Here is a 27,492-nt window from a genome sequence, read left to right on the forward strand (position 1 = left end):
GGGGGGGGCGGGGAGAGAAGGCATCTGGTTCAGTGAAACTGGAGCCCTGGGTCACTGTTCTTATTCAGGAAAGTCACTTCAGAGGAAGGGATCAAGGGGATGGTGAACCAGGAGTCCAGCTGGACATTCTCCCAAAAATGGAATGGGAGGAGATGCTGCCTTAGGGAAGGATAAACAGCATGGGGGAGGACAGGAGGGACAGAGCCCCCAGCCATCGGGGCTGGGGAGCTATTGCACAATTTACTCTTAACTCAGCACAAGATTAAATTGTCCAAATTTCTCAGGGACTGAGGGTCTGGAGACCCAGATTCTAACCCCAACTCTGCCGCTCAGAAGCTGGAAGACCTTGGGCAGATCACATTCTCTCAGGGCCTCATTTTCCTTATCTTTAAGATGGGGATAAAAATACCTGTCCCATCTATGAAAGGGTCTTGTTTTGAGAATCAAATGAGAGAATAGATATGAAAACATTTAGGAAAAGCTGAGACAGATATCACAAATGGATTAGGATTCAATATGGAAAGAGATTTCTTTTGAGGAGGCCAAATCAGAGCTTCCCCTCTCATCACAGGGTCCAGAAAACCTTGAGGCAAGCCCACCAGTCCTCTTCCACTTGTGGCAGAAAAGAATAACACCTCTCTTTCTGGGTTACTTCATTAGTTACAGGAGGGGGAGGAGGTCCTGTACGCCAGCTTATCAATTTGATACCCACTGGTCCCCCACCCTATCCCACCTCCACCTGAACCCACCCACCCACCCCCTCCACCCCCCTGGCCTTTACCTTGGCAATTTTGGTTTCATCCTTCTTTTTGGCAGTCTGGAGAGACTCATAATGGTGGCGGGCGCTGTCATAGTCCACCAACTTCCTCCCACGCTTAGCAATTCGAGACTGCAGAGAGAAGGCAAATCGGGAGAAAAGAAAAACTTAGCAGGGAATCACAAAAGACCCTTGTAGCCTCCCTCACACCAGCTAGTCCTGAAGGAGGCCACTCTGTGGGCAAGGAAGTCTATAGACCAACAGCAAAAGCCCATCGACTGCCTTCCTCAAGGTCCATTCTCTGCAAGGCTGACCAATGTTAGTACTACTTGGATGGGGCAGGGAAAGCGAAATCAGGCACTTTCCCACCACATTCCCTGAGAAATAGGAATGAATCCCACCTCACTCACTCGTGTTCCCCAGGCTCCATCAATACTCTTCCTCTCCGCCTATCTAAAACTTACCATCTTTCAAGATGCCACCACCCGAATCCCTGCTTTTTCACTGCTTCATAATCTCGGTCTGGGGGCAGCTAGGTGGCGCAGTGGATAGAACACTGGCCCTGGAGTCAGGAGGACCTGAGTTCAAATCTGGCCTCGGACACTTAACAATTACTAGCTGTGTGACCCTAGGCAAGTCACTTAACCCCAACTGCCTCACAAAAAAAAAAAAAAAAAGGAACACATAATCTCCGTCTGGGACGCTCCTCCTGACTACTGACCTCTCTGGCTTCCTTTGAGATCCAGCTCAGATCCTCCCATCTACAGGAGGCCTTTCCCAGCCCACAGGTTCTCTCCCCCATGTCTTCAGTTCCTTCCCTGTGACTTCAGTGTACGTGGCTGTTTACGTGTCATCTCCCCAGTCAGAATGTGAACCCTAGGGCGTGGATTACTTTTGCCTTTCTCTGCACCACCGGCACTTAGCACAGTGCCTGGCACATGGTAGGCATTTAAGAAATGCTTATTGACTGACTCCAACAACTCCCACCTCCTCACAAAGACTCCTCTGACTAATTCACAGATCTCACTTCTTTGAACTAATTCCTATTTCACCAAGTGCCTCTAACACCCAACTTAACACCTTTATATATAGACACACACACATACATATATATAAAATGTGTGTTTTTACACACACACACACACACACACACAGTGTATCATTCTTTTTTTCTTTTTTTTTGCGGGGCAATGGGGGTTAAGTGATTTGCCCAGGGTCACACAGCTAGTAAGTGTCAAGTGTCTGAGGCCGGATTTGAACTCAGGTACTCCTGAATCCAGGGCCGGTGCTTTATCCACTGTGCCACCTAGCCGCCCCCAGAGTGTATCATTCTTGTTTCATTTATCTATGATTTGTCTCCCCAGTCATCTTCACAAGCTCCTTAAGGGTAGGCCACAGGAGTGCCTTCTCTTATATTTCTCCTAGTGCTCAGAACACACAGCAGGTACTCAGTAAAAATGTGCAAACATGAAATTGTGGCGAGTAAAATTAGAAAGGTCAGGCCAGGCTCTCTCAGTGGGGGCCTCTGGGAGTCCCAAAATGCCATTATTTTCTCACAAAATGACTGAATTCTTAAGAGGCTTTGCAAGCTGGTCATTTGAATCCCAGTTTTGCCAAAAGGTCATTCCATCCATCCCCATGCCTGAGATTTGGGTGACTTGCTTCTTAGAAAGAAAATTATCCAACCACCACTTCTATGGGAACCTTCCTGGGCTCTGGGTGAGTGCTGGCAAAGTGTCATTCTGGGACTGCCCCACTGGATTTGTCCCCACTTGGGGGGTCAGTGTAAAGGTACAAGGTAACAGAGTTCTGTGATAAAACTGCAGAGCGCGAATCCTCCCCATTATTCTCTAACTGGGACACCACCTGGGCTCTGGTGCAGTGCTCACCAGTGCCAACGCCTCCAAGAACTCCAGCCAGTGTCTCCCTATTAGGTTTGAGGTATCAGGAGGCCAAGAGAAGGGCTGGACCACTGAGACCATTTAGTAGGAAGTACAGCTGGGTCATCTCAACCACAAATCATTGGGAAAGTAAACATTTTGAGCCAGAAACTGGGAGGAAGGGGGGAGCATAGCCTGAAAGGGAATCTATTCCATGAACTTGACCATATGAAGTCCATGCTGTAATCACTAAACTAATTAACATAAACAAAGCAGTGATACTTGGGAACTCTAAGGATGGCTCAGCCTTTGTAATCAGAGAATTCAGTGCTTACCATGATCCCCTGAGGCAGCCAATAGCTAGCCAACACAGGCTGATACAGCCCTACTAACTTGCATCATTTCTAGAGTCTGAGGTTAGGGTGAAAGCCTGGGATCAGACATAGTCACTGAAAGGTCCAAGGAATCCACACTAGAACTGCCCACTGAGAGAGATAATGCAAGAGCGCAGGGAAGAGTGGGTAGTGAGTGACACAGAGAGACAGAAACAGAGGGAGAAAAAGACAGAAAGAGAGATAACAGGGGCAGCTAAGGTGGTGCAGTGGATAAAGAACCGGCCCTGGATTCAAGAGGACCTGAGTTCAAATCCAACCTCAGACATTTGACACTTACTAGCTGTGTGACCCTGGGCAAGTCGCTTAACCCCAATTGCCTCACTAAAACAAAAAAAAGAGAGAGAGATAATGAAATCAAGGTGTAAAAATGAGATGTATTTTTGTAGATAGCCAATTTGGGATTTTTTTTTTTTGCTTGAATATTTGTTACAAGGGTTTTGGTTTTTTCTAATATGGGGAGGTTGGAAGGAGAGAAAATACATTTTAAATTTTAAAATTTTAGTTTAGTTTTGGTTTTGGTTTTGGTTTTGGTGAGGCAATTGGGATCAAGTGACTTGCCCAGGGTCACACAGCCAGCAAGTGTTAAGTGTCTGAGGCCGGATTTGGACTCAGTTCCTCCTGACTCCAGGGCCGGTGCTCTATACACTGTGCCACCTAGCTGCCCTTAGTTTAGTTTTAAAAAGATACACAGAGACGTCAATGGTAGAGACACTCAAAGAAATAAGGTCTCAGCTAACATGATAATTTCAACTACAGGGATTAGGCTGAGGAAGCCAATACTAAAATATGTGGAGAGATGAATGAACACTAATTACCCTTACCCCTCATCTCCACCCTTAACCCAGTCTACCTAAAGAGAATCTATTCTGGGGCAGCTAGGTGGACCAGTGGGTAAAGCACCGGCCCTGGATTCAGGAGGACCTGAGATCAAATCCAGCCTCAGACACTTGACACTTACTAGCTGTGTGACCCTGGGCAAGTCACTTAACCCTCATTGCCCTGCCAAAAAAAAAAAAGAACAAACAAAGAGAATCTATTCCAATCTCCAAGCCAGCTAATAGGCTTTTCTCTGAAACACCTCCCTTTCCTGTCTCAATTACCATATCCCCACCCCCACACAAATGAGGGTGAAAACCAAAAGCCCAGCTGAATTCAAATCCCCAATAGTTTTTATTCAAAAAGTATACCAGGGGGGCAGCTAGATGGCTCAATGGATAAAGCACCAGCCCTGGATTCAGGAGGACCTGAGTTCAAATCCAGCCTCAGACACTTGACACTTACTAGTTGTATGACCCTGGGAAAGTCACTTAACCCTCATTACCCCGCAAAAAAAAAAATATATCCTTCCTCTGTACTTGCCTAAATAGTATTTCCAATCTTGGGGGCAGCTAGATGGCACAGTGGATAGAGCACTAGCCCTGGAGTCAGGAGTATCTGAGTTCAAATCCAGCCTCAGACATTAACACTTGCTGGCTGTGTGACCCTGGGCAAGTCACTTAACCCCGATTGCCTAACCAAAAAAAAAAAGTATACCAGGACACAAGTCCCAAAATGAAGACCCAGGCACAATCCATTGAAAAAGGCATATTTAAAAAAAAGAAGAAGAAAAAGAAAAAGGCATATAATTAAAAATCCACAGCAACTAGACCAAAAGACTCTCAAAATTGCCCTTCCTGTCCTAACTGAAAGAATGATGGTGATATTGCCTCTCTATGCAAATTCCTAACTTCCCCTAGTCCCCTTGCATCACTCAATGCACTGACACCTTTAGAAACTTGCAATGGATATGCAACTTGATGTGAATGTATTGGCTGAATTATTTAAAAATTCCTGCCTCACGGTTGTTATAAATATAGCTATATGTGACAATCTTGACCATCGGAGAAGAGGAGTTCCCTGAAGACAGGGAACATATACCTACGTGCAGCTTGGCCCATAACCAAAAAGGTACTAGATGAGGAATTTGGAGGGAGGGAAGAAAAAGAAAAGAAAAGAGAGAGTACAGAAGAAACTAAGGAGGAGAAGGGGGGAAGAGTGAGTAGAAAGGAAAGAGAAGGGGAAAAGAGAAGAAATGGGGCAGACAAAAGGAGAAAAAAGGTAGAAAGGAAAGAAGGAAAGGAGAGGAAAGGAGAGGAAAGGAAGGAAAGGGAGGAGAGAAAATGAGGGAAGGAGAAGGGGGAAAGAAAAGAGGGAAAGCAATAAGGAGGGAGGGAAGAAAAGGGAGAAAAGGAGAGGGAAAAGGAGGAAAAGAGGGGAAAAACAGAGAAGAGAAAGGAAAAAAGAAGGCAAATGAATGAGGAGAGAAGAGAAAGAAGAAAGCAAGAGAACACAAAAGAGGGGAAGAAAAAGGAGAAGAAAGCAAGAAAGATGAGGAGAAAAGAAAGAAGAAAAATGAAGAGGTAAGAAAAATGGATGTTAGAGAAGGGTAAAAAGGACAGACAACCTAGGCTGAAGTACACATTTACATTTTGATAAGAACCCTTCCTGGTCCAGCTCCTTATTTCCTTCAGATTTTAGGCCAGTGCTAATTTGCAATCTCAGGCAAGGAGTTCAGGCTCCTCGCCCCCTCTCTCATTTAGGCCCAGCTCTTATAATTCTCAGAGTTGCTCCACAAGAGTTTCCCAATAATACTCTGATCCCCAGCAATCTCCTCCAAAGCCACTATACTAATTAAAGGAGAACCAACTTTCTTATTTGGACTATCCTTGTCCCACCCTGCACTCCAGCACCCCACCCACCCCCAACAGTACCATAAACCACATTTCTTCCCTCCTGTTTCAGCTAAATTTATCAGGAATCTCCTGTGGACATTGTTAGCATTTTGGAAGAAATCAAGCAGTGCGAATAGGACCAGAGAGCCCCACGGAGCACTCGCACTCGGCACCCTCATCCAGCGGTTGGAGGAGGCAAAAATAGGGGCCCTTACAGGTTTCGTGTTCTCAAATTAGAAAAAGGGCAACATCTGGTGGGCCAAAGAGATTCCCTACAAAGCTATGTTTTGTTTTCCCTCCACCCAATCTCCCCACCCCTGGTCCTTAGAAATGACAGCAATTTCAGATATAAGTGGGCTTCTTACTTTGATGTCAGGAAACTGGCCCAGATAAGTGTCCATGGTCAGAAGAGCCTGGTCCACTAGTTTCTGATGGTAATCCATCCATAGCAGGTCATTGTTCTGTAACATAGGCACATGTACACAGAAACGGTCAGAATATGCACATTGTCAACTCCTCATTACCACCCCGATCCTGAGCATTACTCATGGTATATAAAGATATTTTTTAAATTCTTTTTATTATAAAGGGTTAAAAGTGATTTGAAAAATATACAGATATGAGCAATTAATATTCTTAGTAATCTCAGTGGGCCTGGGCTGAAGTAGGTAGGGGGAAGATCATTTATTTTACAGATGAAGAAACTAAGTTCCAAAAGAGGTAGACTTCTGTGACCTGAGGAAAGACTGAAAACAGACTACAGTGATGTAAATGGAAAGAAAAACCACCCAAAGAAGTAAACATTGATTAAATTACCAAGAACAAGCATAGCTGGAAAGAAGAGCTATGAAAAGGCATCCCTATCCCACCCCTTCGTAGAGGCAGGAGGTCCCTGTGCATAGTACATTGGGGGGGGGCGCCTGCCGCAGAGGCGAGATTTTATTTTTCTTTTCTTTAAAAACAATAATAGGGGCAGCTAGGTGGCACAGTTGATAGAACACTGGCCCTGGATTCAGAAGACCTGAGTTCAAATCTGATTTTAGACACTTGATACTTACTAGTTGTGTGACCCTGGGCAAGTCATTTAGCATTCAATGTCCCCCCCCCCCCTCAAAAGTCTATTCTTCACCTCTATTCATTTAAAAAAAAAAAATCCAACAACTGGGGAAGCTAGGTGGCGCAGTGGATAGTGCACTGGCCCTGGATTCAGGAGGACCTGAGTTCAAATTCGGCCTCAGACACTTGATACTTACTAGTTGTGTTACCCTGGGCAAGTCACTTAACCCCAATTGCCTAAAAAAGACCACAAAAAAACAACAACAAAAAAATAATATTTATTATACGGGAATGTTCTCAGATCCGAAGGGAGAGCAGATACTGGGGAAATTTGGGGTAATGTAAAAAAATATACCAATAAAAACTTTTTAAAAATAAAACTTTAAATCAGCTTTTGCTGATTTTTCCCCTCTTTTTCATTTTTAAAAAAATTCTTTGTTATATGGGATGGCTTCTCTGGGAAGGGTGAAAGATTGAAAGGGAAGAAATTAGCTGATATAAAAACAAAGATGTTGTGTTTTCTTCTCTGTGGCCTCCCTCTCTCTGCCTCAAATACCCTTCAATGAATGAGGAATCAGCCCTCGAGGCCTCTCATGCTGCTGGGCCAGACAGGCTGCCCTTTTGCCTTCTCCAATTTCATATTTGGTCTACCCTAAAGAAAAGAATTCTAACTGTCCAAATTCCTCTGAGTTTTCTGTCCTTTTTTTTCCCCCTTGGTAGAAAACATGTTTGGAAGATATGGATTTTCCTCAGAGTCATAACTAAAGAATAACCTAGCAAGATGGGCCACAGTTAGAAAGGCAAAATAATGCAATGGAAAGAATGTGGGATTTGGAGTCAGGAGAGATGTAGGTTCAAATCTTACATCTGACATGTGACCTTGGGCAAGTCACTTAACATCTCTGAGACTCAGGTTTTACATCTTTAAGATGAGACTAATAATACCTATCTCCCAGTATTCTTGTGAGGACCAGATAAAATAATATGTGGAAAGCACTTGGCAAACCTTAAATCAACTATATGTCTGCTATTACTGTTTTCATAAGACCACAGATTACGTTGTATCTTTTTTTTTTTGGTGGCTTTTAAGGTCACGTGTTAAATAGTCTTGATTCCAGGAGGCATGGTAGACAAATAAAGAACTACAACTGCCAAGTCAGTGGCCTTGGCTCTAAAACTTACTACTTATGTGACTTTTGGCAAATCATTTTATATCCCTTTGGCCTCAGTTTCCTCATCTTTAAATTGAGAGGTTTGTACATGAGCTAAGGTCCCTTCCAACTCTACAACTGTAGTCCTTTTTTTTTTTTGCAGAGCAATGGGGGTTAAGTGACTTGCCCAGGGTCAACTGTAGTACTTAAATATTTCATCTCCTGATTTTTCTCCTTTCAGTTTCTTTTTTTTTTTAATTTAACGGGGCAATGGGGTTAAGTGACTTGCCCAGGGTCACACAGCTAGTAAGTGTCAAGTGTCTGAGGCCGAATTTGAACTCAGGAACTCCTGAATCCAGGGCTGGTGCTTTATCCACTGCGCCACCTAGCTGCCCCCTTTCAGTTTCTTTTTACCAATCCCTATTCCCTCTTTTTTTTCCCCACTTTACTGAGGTCCCATCAATTCAACAGTTGTTTATTAAACACTTGTTATGTACAAATTCTTCACTGAAGCCCTACAATGGCTCATCGTGTGATGGAGATTATACGGAGCATTGTCCAGATCCATCCAAGCTGGAAAGGCTTCAAATGGGGGGGCCCTGTGAGGAAGGGGTTGTCTGTCCTCCAAGGACCAGTCTGAGTGTGGAGAGTTAGTCATCCAATGATGCTATTTTCTAGCCACAGTTAATCATAAAGATGACATCTACTGAGATAGACAAGGGCTGAAATCCCCAATGAAGGAAGCACAAATACGGATGAAATCGTGAACTTTTTCAAGCACTGAAGTAAGTTGAAGCATGTGTTAGGATCTGAGGGATAAACAAAGATGAATAAGACTGAAGCCTTCCCTCAAGGACCTTACAAATGGGCTAAGCAACTCATTTTCCCCACTGGTGATACCTGAAGCAGTATGGATAGAATAGTCAAAGAGCAGAGGACTTTGAGTGGGACACCTAACTTTGACTGTTAACATATTTCAATAGAATGTAAGCTCCTTGAAGGCAAAGGCCCCCTCCCTCCCTGCCCCCCCTCCTTCCCTCTCCCTCTCCCTCTCTCTTCTTTTTTTGGTTTTGCATTTCTAGGACCTGGCACATGTGATTAAGCCATTTTTCAGTCATGTTTGACTCTTTGTGACCTTATTTGGGGTTTTCTTGGCAAAGATAGCGGAGTGGTTTGTCATTTCCTTCTCCAGCTCATTTTACAAATGAGGAAACTGAGGCAAACCATGTTAAGTGACTTTCCCAGGGTCACATAGCTAGTAAGTGTCTAAGGCCACATTTGAACTCAGGAAGATAAAGTCTTTCTGGTTCCAATCTCAGTACTCTATCCACTGTGTCACCTAGCTGCCCATCTGGCACATAGTAGGCATTGAATGAATGACTTAACCTTCTCTGTGACTATTCTCTCTCCTGGGCCCTTTCTATCAAACAGCCTACCTGCCTTGATAGTGAGCCTCCAGAGTTAATAGGGACTATTGAGGCATTTATGAAATCTTTCCAATTCTACCCTAGGCCTCTTTACCGAGAGTCTCCAGGAGTTCTTGGAAGGGGTTAAGTCAAAAATCCAGACTGGAGAGTGGGTAGGAGATGAGGGTCAGGATTCAAATGATTGTACTAGAAAACAAATGCACACACAGACATATTTGCTCTAGGTTTCTGTAATAAAAACTCACTTAGATCATGCTTTAAAGTCTACAAAGCACCTTCTTCACAACCACCCTATGGGGTAGGTAGTACGTGTTTAATTATCCCCATTTTACAGATGAAAAAACCGAGGGTCAGAAAAATAAAGTGACTTAGTAAGAGTGACAAAGCTAGTGAGTGTGGTATTCAAGATCTGAGTCCTATCCAGATCTACTAGCTCCAATGTCCAGTACTCTTTCCATGACACCATACTACTTCTACACTGATTTTATATTTTAGCTAAAAATGCAAAAGGAAAGAGCAATTAGCAAGTTTAGAAAATGGGGTCTCAGTTGTACTTCTATCATAGCTTAAATTTAAGTAAAACCCTGGGCCTTGATTTTTTTAGTGCTTAAGCCTGGGCCTTGTTGCAGAAATGTCAAATCTGTTTAATTCAATCACCACTATAAAGAGTCAAAAAATGATTGTTTATGAGTAGGTATTAGTGATTTCAATAAAAGTTTTAGTTAAAATTCACCACCACAAAAAAAGCAAATTAGAGGGAGCAGCTAGGTGGTGCAGTGGATAGAGCACCAGCCCTGGATTCAGGAGTACCTGAGTTCAAATCCGGCCTCAGACACTTAACACTTACTAGCTGTGTGACCCTGGGCAAGTCACTTAACCCCAACTGCCTCACTAAAAAAACAAAAACAAAAACAACAAAAAAAAAAGCAAATTAGAACTGGGAACATAAAAGTGCAAAGATTCCCCAATGAATGAATGTTCGTTCTGAAGGACCCTTGAATCCCACGCCAGCCATTGGAACAGTAATATCTAGGCACGTGCACGGCTCAAGAATCCAGTCTGACAACAGTTTAAAACTGTAATGTCGAGTTGGCAGTTGGGATAAAACAAAGGCATGATTGATTCCTCTGAAAAAACTCCCCTTCTCCTTTTCACCAACCCCACTTGGGAAGAGATGGTCTGAACCTACGAGCATCTAAAGAGAATCAAATACCGAGTTATTTCCAGGCTCATGAAATAGGAAGGCTTCACTGGTTTTACATAATATTTGAGTTCAATCAAGCCTGAATTTTATTTAGAGCTGGAATCTTGGAAAGCATTAAGTCCAATCCCCTTATTTTATAGCTTATCTTTTTTTTTTTTAAAGGAAACTAGCTTTCTTTAATTGATCTTTTTTTTGGCAGAGCAATGAGGGTTAAGTGACTTGCCCAGGGTCACACAGCTAATAAGTGTCAAGAGTCTGAGACCGGATTTGAACTCAGGTCCTCCTGAACACAGGGCCAGTGCTCTATCCACTGCACCACATAGCTGCCCCCTTTTATAGCTTATCTTATATTCTTAGGCCACTTAAAACTACATATTCATACAAATAGGATCAGTGCTGAAAGAGACCCTAGAAATCATGGACCACTCTCACTTTATAGAGAGGAAGCTGGTAAAGCTGAGGTTCCAAATCCCACCACCATCAAAGAACTATAGAATTAAAAGGGACCTTAGAGACCATCTACTCTATACCTCTCATTTGACAAATGAGGAAACTGAAGCAGAGAAGTACAATGACTCTCCCACAGTCACACAGCAAGTTACTGGAGTGGGGCAGACCTAGAACTGAGGTCTACGGACTCCCAGTCCAATGTTCTTTCCACATTTCATCCTTGACCAGGTTTTATTTTTTATTTTTAATTCTCTCTTCTTCCCCCATCCTTTCAGAGGAAAAAAGATATACACTTCAGAGTCAGGGGAAGGAAAGTGTGGGGATAAATATGCTTTCACTGATAGGGAATAAAGGCATGGCCAGATACTTCTCTCTCCCCGACCAAGATGACTAAGACCTCTATCTCAATCTTCAGCCCAGGCTAGGCTCTTCCTGACCCTCAATCCCCATTTTAAAATATCATTTCCTTTCTGCCCTGGCCTCCACTCCCCCACTCCCCAGCCCCAGAAGATGGTCTTACTTCTGCTATTTTGTTAGTCTCCTCTCTCCCGGGCCAGTCTGGTTCATACACCTCTTGCAGACACTCCGTTAGCTTCTTAGAGGCTTCATGCATTGCTGAAAGGAACACAGAAGAGCTCAATGCAGAACCACAAGTAGAAGGGGGAAGAATCAGGGGTTCCTCCTTCCCTTCCTGCCCACCAACCCCAAACTTTTTCCCACTTCCTCAGATTCCTTCTCAGAGGCCCTTGCTTCTACCTGCAACCAACCCCAGTCATAGTTTGGCCAGAATGGAATAAGGATCAGAGAGAAAGGGCTAACTAACAGGGCCCATTAGACCCTGGCCTGCCAGATGTACATTCACTTGCCCACCCCAGCGGAGACATCTTAGGGGATCAGGATCCAATATAAACAGAAACCTGCAGGCAATTCCTAGTATGCCTTCACTTTCAGGCTGTCCTCCCAGATTAGCATCAGGATTTTTTTTAAAAACCCAGACCTGAGTCAAATATACCTAAACCAAAGTGCCCAAGTCCCTTCATCCATCTATCAAAAAAGATCAGAGAAGACACCTGGACCCAGTCATTGCCAAGACATGGGCTACAGTGATGGTCATGGAAAACCCTGCCCCTTGCTCTGGTCAAGGAAAATGCACCCAGGGAAGGTCCTATCTTACCTTTGACAGATGCCAAGTAGGTGCGGAGATCCTTTTGCAGCCTGGTCCCTTCTGTCTGCAATGACAAACACAAACCCTCGATCAAAATCTGCTCGTAGAGAAATTGATTCCTGTCCCTTGCCCAAATTCTTATTTATTCATTAAGTTGGTCTTTATTAAGTACCTACTATGTGCTCAGCACTGGGATAGGCACTGTGGGGTATACAAATGAAACTATAAGCCATGGTTAAGGGGCACAAGGCACACACAAGAAAAGATCATCACAAAGGATTATACCAAGTACCATAAGAAGAAGGGATTAAGCATTCACATCCTGCCTACTATGTGCCAGGCACTGTGCTAAGTACTTTTTGCAAATATTATCTCATTTGATCCTCACAAATCTGCAAGGTAGGTGCTATTCTTTTTTTTTTTTTTTAGTGAGGCAACTGGGGTTACATGACTTGCCCAGGGTCACACAGCTAGTAAGTGTTAAGTGTCTGAGGCCGGATTTGAACTCAGGTACTCCTGACTCCAGGGCTGGTGCTCTATCCACTGCACCACCTAGCTGCCCTGCTAGGTGCTATTCTGATCCCATTTTACAGATGAGGAAACTGAGGCAAACAGAAGTTAAGTGCGTCACACATGTAATAAGAGTCTGAGGGAGGATTTGAACTCAGGTCTTCCTCACCCCAGGCCCAGACCTCTATCCTTTGCCTCTAATATGTGACAATAAATGCACAGGAAGTTCACAGATATCACTAAGGGCTAAGGAAGGGTTCACTGAGTGGAGAGATTATGATATGGCAGGACAGGCAGAATCTGAAAGGGGTCACTCAAGGAGCAGGGAATTGCACTGAGCAATGAATGACACAGAAGCAAAAGTGCCCATGGCATATCCAAAGGAAGAAAGGGCCCTAGGTTCTAGGTTCACAAGACTTGGGTTCTAATCCTAGTACCACCATTCTTAACTATAGGACCTTGGGAAAGTTCGATCATCTCGTCTCTAAAATGAGGATAATCATACCCAGTCTCCCTATCCGTGGTTTCTATGAGATGGGACAGACTTGAAAAATTATAAAGCACAAATATAAGAGAGCATTCTTGTTTTGCTGGTGTTAAAGCACAGGCCTGTGAGGATGCCAGTAGATGTGTAGCCCTGCATCTGAAATTAGAAAGCATTTAGATGGCTTTGCTATCCATCTCCCAACTGGGGGATTTTCAGCCAACCATTAACCTATGTCAGCATCCCTCAGGTTGAAAACTGGGATAATCAAACTGAGCTACTTATTTTATAGGACTATTATGGGGAAGTAAAGAGGGGAGGAAGAAGAGGGAATGGAACACTGTGCTTATGTGCTTATGATCATGTCCGACCCCAGATAAGCACTAAGAAAACCTCCCTCCTTCCTTCCTTTGCAGATTAGGGGCTGACAGCAGATTCCTGCTGCTAGGGACTATGGGTATAGAATACTGCTCATACTATCACACGTGGTTAAGGTGTTAGTTTTGGTGAACTGGTGGTTTTTTTCCTTTCTTTTCTAATCTTTGTTAGATGGAATGTCTCATTGTTAGGGAAGTAAGGGGAGGAATGAAATATAACCCCTAAATAAAAGGCAGCAAAAAAAAAGAAAAAAAGAAATGTTTAAAAAGAAAAAAATACTAATACTGGACTGGAAGCCAAGAGATCTGGGTTGAGTCCAATTCCAGCGCTTGCCAGGTGGACGACCAAAGGCAAATTCACTTCAGCTCCTAAGGCCTCAGTTTCCCTAACCATAAAATGAGGGTACTACTACCTTTACTACCTACCTGATAAGAGTTGTTTTTAGGCAGGTACTTTGCAAAGTGTTACACGAGTGTGAGTTATTGTTATCTAGTAGAATCTACTTAAAGAATGAAAGCATTCTACAGTATCATAATAATGTGTGTTCAACACAACGCTAGCTCAGACCAAGCTCCAAAGGAGAGGGTCATTGGCTGGCCTCACCAGAGTTTAGGGATTGATTGAATGACTACCATTGCCAAGCCTGGGCCCCAGTGTCTACATGACTGACCCCAAAACAGGACATAATGATCTGCCTGTATTTTGTCCAACACTTCCATGTAGTTAATCAGATTTCAAGCACAAAGAAATTCCTCCAAACCATTTCCCCCCTCTCTAGTTTCCCCACATCCTCTCCCCCATTATCCCATGCCTGGTCTCTGGCCCTCTTTCCTTCTCGCCTGACCTCTTCTACATCCATAGGGCTTGCTTCTCTATGTGTCAGACAAGGATGGTTCAACCTGACAAAACAATTAGGTTCCCCTCACTATGCCCCAACTCCTGCCCTACTCAGTGGGGCCCAAGTGGTCACTTTCTTCCTTATCTATAAAATGGAAATAATAACACCTGTTGTACCTAATTGACAGGGTTGTTGTGAGCTCAGATGATATGTATGGAAAATGCTTTGCAAACTTTAAAAGCACTATAGAATGTCAACTGTTTTTATTACAGAGAAGGCCTCCCCCAACACAAAGGCCTCCCAACCCCGTGGTGGCCTCCCTCCTGGACACCCTGCAGGGGCACACTGCTGCCTCACACTGAGCTCACGAGGAGGGGGGTGCCTAGCTGGCCTGTACCAGGGCCCGTCACGTTCCTCTTGTGCCTGTGAACAAAGATCTTCTGTCAGCAGGAAACAGATGTGCGAGGAAACCCAGCCTGGAGATTCCCCGGAAAGTCCAAAGCAGAGCCAGCTGCAACCATTTCACTGGAACACACTCCCCCGATGGGGCCCCTTCAAGTCAATCCATCCATCCATCTCTCCCTGGCCATGAGGTGATCACATCCAACCCCCAACTCCAAGCAGGGCAGGAAACAATCCAGCCAGCTGTACTCCCAGCAAAACCTGAATATCTAAATGTTGAGTGCTCCACAACGCACCCCTCTACTCCCTAAAGTGCCCATGGGGTCAAATCTAGCTGGACCAGTATCTAGAGAGCTAGCTTCCCAAGAGTAGCTCAGGACCAAGGAGGCCAACAATCTGCCATCACCTACACACTGTGGATAAGACACAGAATGAAGGAGGCAACTCCAGAACCCTGGGGCCTCTTCTCTCTTCCTTTCCTCACTCACCCAGAGCTGACTCCCAGTTATCTCTAGGGTCAAGGCCAAAGACTGGGCTATGAGTCTCCAAGCTTAGCTAGCAATCTCAGGTCGAGCTCTTCAAAGGATGTTCAAAAGGGGCCTTGGGCCTTTCCAGCTCCTAATGAGAGCCCAAAAAGCCTGCCCAGTACTTTCCTTCTTGCTGAATCCACCCATCTCTACCCAATATACTGCAGGATAGGGGCTCCTTCACACAAGGAGGATTTCCAGTAGCACAGGCAAAGAAAAGAGGTAGTCAGCCTAACTGATTCATCACCTTCTAACTCCAATGACATGGACACTTTTCCTAAGAAGATCAGAGTCCTAGGAGGCATGAACCCTTAATAAGCTACATCACTGGTCTCCAGCTAATGAGTGGCCCCAGTGGGCTTACAGCCAAGTTTTTAATCTGTTTTGTGTCACGGCCCCTTTGGGCAGCCTGGTGAAATCTATGGACCCCTTCTCAGAATGATGTTTGAAATGCATACAGTAGAATTATAATAACAGTTAACATTTATACGGTGCTTACTATGTGCCAGGCACGGTGCTAAGCATTTTACAACTATTATCCCATCTGATCCTCACAACAACCCAAGGAGGTAGATGTTGTTATTACTGCATCTATTTTACAAACGAGGAAACTGAGGCAAACAGGAGTTAAGTGACTTGTTCTGGGACACATAGGATTATAAAGGAAACCAATTATTCTATTGAAATGAAGTTGTAAAAAAGAATTTTTTAAACAAGTTTATGGGCCCCATATTAAGAACTCTTGGTTCAAATGGTTTAGTGGAATTAAGAAATGCCTGTAGGTCTCTGAGAATACATGGGAGGTAAACTTTTGTTTTTGTAAAAAGGGGGCTCTCTAGACTCTCCCCCAAATGAGTCTCTTAGACCTCTTAAGTTTAGTAATCTCTTTAATGCCCTCTTCTAACTCCTTCTCCCTCTTTGTCTCACTATTCCTGAAACTGGAAACCTCTGACTGCATCCAGCATATTGAAGAAGCAACCGTGTGTGTGTGTGTGTGTGTGTGTGTGTGTGTGTGTGTGTGTGTGTGTGTGTGTGTAACACGGTAGAAAGAACATTGAGGGGCAGCAAGGTGGCACAGTGAATAGAGCAGGGGTCCTAGAGTCAGGAGGACATGAGTACAAATCCAACCTCAGGCACTTACTAGCTGTTAACCCCAACTGCCTCCACAAAAAAAAAGTGGACTGGGACCCAGGGAACCTGGGTTCGAATCCTAGCTCTATGTTACTTTTATCAAGCCTCTTCTATAATAATAGGCTAGACACCAAGGGCTTGTAAGCTTTTTCATGTTATTTTGAATAGAACTTTTCAGTTAAAAGGGAACTGAGAACATCAATTCCAGCTTCCTTGTTTCTCTTCATTTAAAATAATTTTACTGATGCCCTTTGGTTTTTATACTACAATCGTTTCTCTATATATCCCTCCCTCCACCTACCAATGACCCCCTTCCCTGTAACAAAGAAAATGAGTTAATAAGTAAAACAGGCCTGTCTCCCACTTCTTGAAAGGAAGAAAGTGCATTTCATCATCTATTTCCTAAGACCAATCCTCTCCCCTTTAGCCTGCAATTCACCTAAGTTTCAGTGCCCTTATTTCACAGAAGAAATAGCCCCAGCACAGTGATGTAGCTTACCTACACTCACACAGTCAATAGCAGAGCTGGGATTTGAATTCAGGGCCTTTCATCCAAATCCTCCCTTCCATGCTAGTTCCAGGACAGGGTCCAGAACGGGGCCTTGCACAGAGAACCCAATAAATCACATAGCACTTTGTTTAACCACTCCCTAGCTAATTCAGTCATAGGCCACATTCAGAAGGGCATGGCCTCCGGGAATGGGGCAGTTAGGTGGTAAAGTAGATGGAGTGCCAGCCCTGGAGTCAGGAATACCTGAGTTCAAATCTGGCCTCAGACACTTACTAGCTGTGTGACCCTGGAAAAGTCACTTTACCCTGTTTGCCTCAGTTTCCTCACTATAAAAATGAGCTAGAGAAGGAAATGGCAAACCATTGCAGTATCTTTGCCAAGAAAACCCCAAATGGGGTCATGGATAGCTGGACACAAATGAAAAATAACTGAACAAGCTTCCAGGAATAAGGAAATGATGGTACCACTACACTCTGTCCTCTCTGGGCCTCATCAGAACTCTTGTGGTAGTCCTGATCAGCACTGTTTAAGATGGACATTGATTAACTGAAGTGTGTTCAGAGGAGGACAACCAGGATGGTGAAAGGTCTGGAGCCTGTGTCATATGATCATCAGCTGAAGGAACCAGAGATGTTTCACCTGGGGAAGAGAAGATTCAGGAGAAGGAAGAGGAGAAGGGGGAATATGATAAAGACCTTCAAGTACTCACTACCATTAGTAAGAATTTAAGTTCTAAAAATAGATAGATAGATAGATAAATAGATAGAAAGAAAGATAGATAAATAAATAAATTTAAGTTCTGACTCCTCCCCAACACAAGTCAAGTTTTACAAGAGGGAGGTCTAAGCCCCTGAAATGGCCTTATTCTTGTGGGGTTTGGGGGAAGGGAAGTGTCTCACCTTTCAAGGGCCTACCAAGCTCTATGGGAACTAATGGGGTGGCACTTACATTGCTGGATATACTGCCCAAAAACAATCTCTCAGCACTTCCAGTCAAGTTTGTTAGTAACACTGGAAAACAAATAGCATGCACCACCCTATACCCCTTCTTCCCTTCTGGAGCATGGGGAGGGGGTGGGGGGGAGGGAGACTCCTCTCTCTATTCAGTCCCTCACAGTCAGACCCACAAGGTCTCTGCCAGGATGAGGGGCACAACTGTGAGTGATGTATGTCCTCATGCCAAAGGAAGGGTCATAGAGTCATGCCCAATCCCCATATCTTCCTCCAGATGATTTGCCCACAAGTCCTGCTTGACACAGACCTGTCTCCATCCAGTCTGACATTCCCAAAATGATCTATGCCCATGATGGCTGAACAGCTCAAATAACCAACCCCACCCTCCAACCCTACCCCTACACACACACACACACACACACACACACCAGGTGGTGGAGAGCTACAGCCTGGCACACACGAGGAGCGGTCATTTAGCTAACTTTAGCTCTTGTCTCACTGTCCCCCCCAAGCCCAGGGCTGCTCTGCACAAACCTCACCCCTACCCCTGTCACAGAGGATCGTGTTTCTGTCTCCTTTCAGGGGCATGGGGGATGTGATTCATCACCCACATCCAAAGCCTGTTAAACAACTGAGGTAACCCAATGGAAAGGAGAATGTGCTCTGGCTTTATTGGAAGTCCTGACACTAGGGCTCCCTGAGCATCCACAAAGGGAAGATAATCGATGCTGTACCCAGGGAGCCTGGAGGTTATGGGGGAATTGGGGGTTGTGAAAGCAACTTCCTAAGACCAACCAGGCCTTAGATGAGACCTCATCTAAAACCCCTGAAGTGACCCTAGCACCAACCCAGCCAAGGAGAAGAGATTATTTAGTCTCGCTCTTGTCCTAGAGGAGGTACAATAGTAGAGTGATAGAATTAGGAAGACCTAGATTTAAATCCTATTATACAGAAATTTACTAGCTGTGTGACTCTGGGCAAGTCACTTAACCTCTGTTTGCTTCAGCATCCTCATCTGTAAAATGGGAATAATAGCACCTACCTCCCAGGGTTGTTGTGAAGATAAAATGAAACAGGAAATTATTATCTACATTTTACAGATGAGGAAACTGAGGTAAACAGAGGTTAAGTGACTTGCCCAGGGTCACACAGCTAGTGGATGTCTTGGGCCTGATTTGAACTCAGGTCTTCCTGATTCCAGGCTCAGCACTATATCCACTGGGAGATATATATAGATATACATACATACATATATACACGTACACATACATCTATATACACATAGATAGATGTACATATATGTGAGTATATATAACTATATATGTGTGTGTGTGTATGTGTGTATATAACTATAAATATATCTACATAAATGTTAGTTATTATTATGGACCTGAAAGTACAACATCCATCCCCAAACAGGCAAAAGTTGTCTGGTGCGCCTTGCCTCCCCTGTAGGCATCTTTCATCCCTGCTTTCATCCATCCCTCCCCAACAAAAACCCAGTGTCCTTATGCTTTGCCAGGGCCCTCCTTTGGAAGGAAAAGAATCTTAGAAACTCATCCAACCTGAGATGTCAGGGCCAGAACTTATTACCCACTCCCCAGGAGTGCTGGCATTTTAAAGAGGAGCCTGGACAAGACAATGTTATATTGGAAGGAATGAATCGCTAAAGCGGCATTTCAGGCACTGTGACAGGTGGTGGGGGCACCTTCAAATCCTACCATCCAGACAACCGCCTGCTCCACCTATTTGTAAGGCTGGCTGTGCCCAAATCTCAAATAAGAGCTCCGGGAAGACTTCACCAGCCTGCTCCCCTCCTGTGCTTAAATCACTTAACTAGCAAAGAAATCAGAAGGACTTCATCCCAAGAGTCCCTTTTCCAGATCAGCCAATTCTTTACCACACGGGTCCACCCTTCTGTAGATGATGAAAAGCCAAAAGAAGGAATAGCTCCTGCCTAACCAATCCCTGAAAGGACTTAAAGGCCTTGAATGACCCACCCAAAGGAACTGAATACCTGTAACAGGGTCTTCCTTACACATATGTTTTTTCTTTCAAGCTAAAAAGAAACATGAGATGCGCAGATTTAGAGAATCCAACCCAAATGTTCACATGAACTATGTGTGCCAGAACTGTGGTAGAGCCTTCCAAACTTGTACTGGTCTGACTGGCCACAGTCGGACACACTGTAACTCGACTCTAACATATTGTAAGGGGCTAAAATTCTAGCTAGTCTGTCTAAAATATCTAATGAGTGGTCGCCAATAAATTATAAGCTTTAGCAAGAGTTGGACTTTTAAGCATTTATTAAGGAGAATAAGAATTTGGTAAAGAGAGAGAGAAAGGCCTAGATTCATCTATCTATTAAAGGGAGAGAGCATTCCTAGCTCCACTCTCAACCCGAGTCCTGACGAAAAAGAGCAAGAGCGCCAGCCTCGCCCCCTCTTCCTCCCACAAGCAAACGTCACTTCCTGACGCCAAAGAGCCACAAGTCTTGCCCTCAGATGCCTTCTCCTCATGGTGGAGCTTTGCTACAATATTGTCATGTCATTTTGGTCCTTTTCGAGAATGAAGGACAAACAACCAACCAACTTTGTACGTCTAACATTCCTAGTGCCTTGCATATAGTAAGCACTAAAGAAAGATTTGTGGAATAGAATCAAAAACCCCATAAGATACTGCCCCTTTGGGGTGGGGGTGGGGGCAGTCTTTAAATGAATAAAATGTATAGGATTGCAAAGGATGCCAAAGATTATAATTTTCAAAAAAAAAAAAAAACCTCACAGACTCCTCCCCAGAAATATATCCAAGATCCCATGTTAAAAATCCCTTCTCGGGGCAGCTAGGTGATGCAGTGGATAGAGCACCGGCCCTGGAGTCAGGAGTACCTGAGTTCAAATCCGGCCTCAGACACTTAACACTTACTAGCTGTGTGACCCTGGGCAAGTCACTTAACCCCAATTGCCTCACTAAAAAAAAAAAAAAATCCCTTCTCTAAACTTACAGGTAGGGGACAGCTAGATGGTGCAGTGGATAAAGCTCCGGCCCAGGATTCAGGAAAACCTGAGTTCAAATATTACCTCAGAAACTTGACATTTACTAGCTGTGTGACCCTGAGCAAGCCCTCATTGCCCTGCAAAAATAAATTAATTAATAAACTAATAATAATAATAATAATAATAACAAAGTTTAAACTTACAGGTAAGGCCCACTTACTTCCAGTCAGTGAATGGATGGACAGAGGGGACTGAGAGGCTGAGGAGTAACAGAATCAGGGACAAGCTTCTTGGCCCTCCTTGAGAACCACAAAGGAAAACTGGCCTCCTTCTAGGATGTACTCCTCTTCCCCATCCCCTTCCATTTATCTCTGGGTTAAATTTTGAATATTGTTGCCTTTTAAAAGTTTAATAGCACCAGCTTACAAGTCTAAGTTTCTAAAGCACTTTCACAGCCATGATCTAATTTGAGCCCCAAAATACTCACAAGAGCTGAGCACAGCAGAGATTACTGAAACTTCAGAGATGTTAAGTTATTTACTCAAAGTCCCAGAAGTCCATTCCTTTGTCATTGGGACTGGCCTCTCTCTCTTGGCAGGCAGAGAGGGGCTGCAAATGATCCCCATGACTAATGGCTTTCTCTTCACAGAATTATGTTTTTTCAATTTCTCCCTTTCAGAGATAGTTAGAGGCCTAAGGTCATGTCCTTTTCTTCAAAAGAGAGAAGAGGGTATTTATTCTTTGCTGCAAGACCTCTGAGGAAGGGAACCCAATAGCAATGGGTTTGGGGAATATTAACACCCCTTGGGATCTCATAGTTCTTTGTACCTAATTTCATTCCATCTCTTCTCTCTCAATCTTCAGGAGGCCTTTCCTTTTCTCTGAGACAATAATCCATCTAATCTGTATGTATCTTATATTACATATTATTTTTACATGTTGTCTCCCTGTTACATGTTTACATCTGTTCTCCTTGAAGATAGTAGCACTGTTTTCTTGTTGTTTTTGCTTTCTTTGTAACCCCAGGACTTATATAAAAATGCTGACTGACTACAGCTGATTGCCTATGCCCCAAGATATCCAGTTGTCCCCAAATTTTCCCTTCTTCAATCTAAACAATCCCAAATTCCAAGCCTTCAAACAAGGACTTTTCAGTAATTTAACAGTTCCTCCCCCTTATCCACCACAAAATGACCAGATCTGGACAGTTAGATGACCTTAAGGTACAAATATGGGCTGCTGTAGAAGAAACTGGAAAGTGAAGAGTAGATGCAGTTTGGCCTAGATATAAGTGCTATGGTCAAGGAAGTTCCTCTTCCCAGGGCCCTGGCAATACTCCTCCCCCAATGTATTCATTCCTCCCGTTCCATTCACCTCCAGCTTGGTTAGATGTCTGAGCTCCAATCAAATCTCTCAGCTCAGTCATTTAGCCCCCACTCCCTGGACTGAGGTACCTTTGGTAGAAAGGAACCTCAATCAAAGTTTTATGGGAAGATACTGAGAATTCTGGGGAGATACTGAGAATAAAGGAGAAGGGGAACCCCCATTTAGGTTCCTACTGAGCAACTCTGTGTGTTTCCAGAGGGTATTGGGAATTCTGGGATAGATAGGCAGAGGAAGAGATGGCCTCCATCTTGGTTCTCCTAATGAAATGACAGGGGAGGAGGATGCTATTCATTCTACTAGAGTGGCAGTTCTCAAAGTGTAGTCTGGGAGCCTCTGGGGGGGTCCTCAAAACCTTTATAGGGGTCTACAAGGTCAAAACTATTTTCATAATAATACTAAGACATTTTAATTTCTAATATAATAAAAAAAATATCTATAGATATAATCCACATTAAAGTTCTTCACGGAGTATGATACTCAGTAATTTTAAGAATGTCCTAAGGGATCCTAAGACCAAAAAGTTTGAGAAACACTGCAGTAGAGCAATTAAAAAACAGGATTCTTGTTTATATAGTTGTTCTTTTTTCCCAATCTTTAATTAGATTTTCTTTTAATTACTCTAAAGCTGACAAATAACAACAAATATAAATATTTCCTTATATAAAAAACTGAAAATATACCCAGCAATACCACTTTTGGGTCTTTTTCCCAAAGAGATCATAAAAAAGGGAAAAGGACCCACATGTACAAAAATATTTATAGCTGCTCGATTTGTGGTGGCAAGGAATTGGACATTGAGAGAATGCCCATCAATTGGGGAATGGCTGAGCAAGTTGTGGTATATGAATGTAATGGAATTCTATTGTGCTGTAAGAAACGAGGAGCAAGAGGAGTTCAGAGAAACCTGGAAGGACTTGCATGAACTGATGATGAGTGAGATGAACAGAACCAGAGGAACATTATACATAGTATCATCAACATTATGTGTTGATCAACTGTGATAGACTAGATTCTTCTCACCAATCCAATGGTACAAGAAAGTTCCAAAGGACTCAAGATGGAAAAGGCTCTCCAAACCCAGGAAAAAAAAAAAAAAGGAAACTGTGGAATATGGATGCTGAGTGGACCATACTATTCCTTTTGTTTTTGATGCTGTTGTTTTTATTTTTTAAGGTTTTTCCTTTTTGCTCTGATTCTTCTCTTATAACATGACTAATGTAGAAATATGTTTAATGTTATATTTATTTATATATATATTTATATATAATATAACCTATATTTTATATATATAAAATATAACCTATATCAGATTACCTGCTGTCTAGGGGAGGGGGGAGGGAGGGGAGGGAGGGGAAGGAGGGGAGGGAGAAAAATTTGAAATTGGAAATCTTATCCAAACAAATGTTGAAAACTAAAAATTAATTAATTAAAGAAAAAAAACAGAAAATATTACTTGTGACAATGTGATCCCTATAATATACAGGTTGGTTTGTTTTAAGTATATATTACATTTAACAGGGATTCTTATAGTTTTTCTTAGAATAGTCCCTGCTATGAAGCAGGGTTACCTCACCAAAATTCCATAGTTATTAGGTAGCATGGGAAGGGCCTCAGGCTAAGAGTTAGGAGACCTCTATCTAGTTCATGACCTCACATTTGACAGCTTTACCCAACCCCTCATTGAAATCCTTCCTTTGGCTTCCATGATGCTCTGCTCTCCAAGTTTTCCTTCTACCTCTGATCGTCCCTTCTCTGTTTCTTTCTCTGAGTCATCATCCTCATGTCTAATGGTGCACAGCTGAGCACGCTCTCCAACACGGAGTCCTCCTCAGCTCTCTTCTTTCTCTAGGCTCTTCTCCAAAGACGTTCCCCTGTCAACTTCCCTGTTTCCATTAATAGTATCATCGATTCCCCCATGGAAGCCTCATCTTTCTCACGACTCTGTCCTTAACCACCCAAATCTAACTTTTAAATGGTACTTTTCAATTCTCTGGCTTCCCAATCCTACCACCACCACTGGATTTCAGCCTCTCATCACTCCCCTACTAGTCTCCCAACTGGCTTCCCTCCCATCTCTAGTTGCTCCTTTGTCCAATATGTCCGAAATACATGCTAAAATAAGCCACTTTCATCATGTCACTCTCTTGTTCTAAAATTTTCATTGTCTATAGCCATAATCCCAATTTAGGGGTTTGTGCTAAAAAGTCTTTAATATTATCTTAAGCAGTAAATAATTATAAATATTATGAGTACTATATTAAATGACCCTGAGAGTTTATAACCCATTTTGCTGTTGTTGAAAGCAGTTTGAGAAACAACAACAACAACAAAAAAAAAAAACAGTGGGAGCCACTGGCCTAAAGGATCATATAGATAGATAGATCTCTATATCTCTATCTACATATATATCTACATATGTATACATATATACATATATGTATATATTCACACACACACACACACACACACACACACACACACACATATGGGCAGCTAGATAGCACAGTGGATAGAGTACCAGGCCTGGAGTCAGAAAGACTTGAGTTCAAATCTGGTATCAAGACACTTACTAGCTGTATGACATGGGCAAGTCACTTAGTCCTGTCTTGCTCAGTTTCCTCATCTGTAAAATAAGCTGGAGAAGGAAATGGCCATCCCAGTATCTTTGCCAAGAAAATTCCCAAATGGGATAATGAAGAGTTGGACATGATTAAAAAATGACTGAACATACATACATATACACACATAGAGGCATATAGATATATCTATAGATATGAGGGTGTTGGATTAGATGGTCCCCATCTGTATAGATCCAGATATCTATAGAAATGTAGAGTTTAGAAGGGCCTTCAGAGACTGAGTCCAACACCCTCATTTTTCATATGAGAAAACTAAGGCATAGGTCTTACCCAAGGTCAAAGAGATGGTAAATGTCAGAGGCAGGATTTGAACCCAGTTCTTCTGGCTCTACAGCCAGTATTCCTTCCCCTAAATATAAAATCTAAGTTCCTCAGGCTGGCACTTGAAGGCCCTCAATAATACAGGCATAGCTAATCTTTCTAGCTTTACTTCTCATTACTTTCCTTCTCCCCACACCACCCTGCCCACACAACCAGACTGGTCCATTCATCACCTTCTGGCCATGCCTTCTCACTTCCTGGTCTCAGTTCATAGAATTTCATCCTCCCTTCGTCCACTCTAGAAATGCCTACCTGATCACTGGCTGTTCTCAGCCATCTATTTCAATTCAACAAATACACTTATTAAAGCGCTTATTTATTATTTATTAAGTGATCCCCTTCCAGCTCTGCTCCTGACTTCCAGACTTCAAAACCACGCTTGGGCTGCTGTTTCTTCCTAGAACTTCCCTCAGTCCCTGGACCATCCAACCACCCCTGAAACCTTCTAACCCTGGAATCTCTCTCTTTCTTCACCAGGCTAACCCCCTTCTCCCATTGTTGAATTTCTCCGAAGGACTCTATTTTGTGGAAGGGCCCAAGCTGTCCAGCTTTTGTTCCCTTCCCAGTTCTGCTACTGACTTTTGTGCTTTCAAACCATGTCCCCTTTCTCAAGACACACACACACAGATGCACACAACCTAGCTAAACAGAGCTAAAAGGCCAGAGGGAGTCTGGCTCCCTGCTCCCAGGACTGATTGCAGTGAACTACAAACTCACCTCACAGGCTTCTTTGTACCAAGACTAGTCTATGTACAGTTTAATTATGGAACATTAGATGATTCTTTTTTAATAATCAAAATAATTACAAACCAGAATCCTTTCCTTAATTTTAAAGACAAAAACCCTTTCATCTACCTCTACCTCCATCTCTCCTCCCCCCTTCTCAGCTCCGTTTTATAGGTTGCTTTCTCCCATTAGAATGTAAGCTCCCTGAGGGTAAGGACAGTTTCTTTTTACTTTTATATATATACATATATCCTCAATGCCACAATGCCTGGCAAATAGTAAACATGTAGTAAATGCTTGTTTCTTTTTTTTTTTTTAGTGAGGCAATTGGGGTTAAGTGACTTGCCCAGGGTCACACAGCTAGTAAGTGTTAAGTGTCTGAGGCTGCATTTGAACTCAGGTACTCCTGATTCCGGGCCGGTGCTCTATCCACTGCACCACCTAGCTGCCCATAAATGCTTGTTTCTTAACCTCCTTCCTTCCTGTCTCCCTTTTAACTATGTGCTAGCCACTGTGCATACAAAGACAAAATCTACCCCCCCTCAGGAAGTTTATATGGTAATAGAGGAGAAAGATCTTCTCTATAAGAATCTCATACAAGGTAGGCTGCAATAAGGGCAAAGCACTATATGATCTGGGAAGGGAAAAGTCACTTTCAACTGGTATTGAGATACAATAAGCAAGGCTTCCTGGAGGAGGTGGCATATGAGTTGATCCTTGAAGGAAGAAGAGTTCAGTAGGCAGAGGTATGGACAGAGTTTATTCTGGACATAGAGTGTGTGCAAGCACAAAAGTGAGCAAGGGTGTAAAACAAGACTGGAAAATGAAGAGAACAAAATTCCATTTTGTGCTGGAATAGTGGGTGTGTGAAAGGGAATAGTATGAAATAAGGCTGGAGGGGTAGGCTGCACCTGGTTATAGAGGTCCTCGAATGTTAGATTGAGAATTTGGCATTTCATCCTACAGGCAACAGGAAGAGACTGGAGGTTTTTAAATCAGGGAGTGATATTGTCAGACCTGTGCTTCAGGAAGATTTTGGGGGCAGGTGTCTGAAGAATGGATTCAAAGAGGAAAAGACCAGAAAAGCAGGGAGTCCAGTGAGGAATGTATTATAATGACCCATGTGAGAACATTTATGAACCTGAAACAGAATGGAGTTATGGAAAAGGGGCTGGATGAGAGAGATGTTGGGAACTTGGCAGCTGGTTGGGGCAGGGAGGGAGAGGGCAGTGATGGGGTTGTAACGATTGGAATAACGCCACCTGCTGGATACTTACTGTAGAGGAGTTCTGCCCATGAAGGGAAGGTCTTTGAGGGCAAGACCAGGAGTCAGGAAGTGACGCGGGCTAGTGGGAGGAGGAAGGAAGAGACTGGCGCTCGGTCTTTTTTTTTTCCTGAGGACGCTGGCGGAGAAGGGAGCTAGAAATGTGCTCTCCCTTTAATAGATAGGAATCTAGGCCTTTCTCTCTCTCTTTACCAAATTCTTATTCTCCT

General features: G+C 43.3%; 1 protein-coding gene across 21 annotated transcripts in view; it reads right to left on the reverse strand.

Annotated features, from left to right (window-relative positions):
• Positions 1-27,492, reverse strand: part of BIN1 (bridging integrator 1) — a 139,056-nt gene that overhangs the window by 42,335 nt on the left and 69,229 nt on the right. For all 21 annotated transcript variants that reach the window (XM_043994888.1, XM_043994895.1, XM_043994903.1 and 18 more), the window contains exons 3-6: positions 12,206-12,260; positions 11,552-11,646; positions 6,109-6,204; positions 782-889 (exon numbers count right to left, since the gene is read on the reverse strand). In XM_043994888.1, the coding sequence (XP_043850823.1) occupies positions 782-889; positions 6,109-6,204; positions 11,552-11,646; positions 12,206-12,260 (354 nt within the window). The remainder of the gene's footprint in view (positions 1-781; positions 890-6,108; positions 6,205-11,551; positions 11,647-12,205; positions 12,261-27,492) is intronic.

Source organism: Dromiciops gliroides, chromosome 3, assembly GCF_019393635.1.
Source record: "Dromiciops gliroides isolate mDroGli1 chromosome 3, mDroGli1.pri, whole genome shotgun sequence".
Taxonomy (NCBI): Eukaryota; Metazoa; Chordata; class Mammalia; order Microbiotheria; family Microbiotheriidae; genus Dromiciops; species Dromiciops gliroides.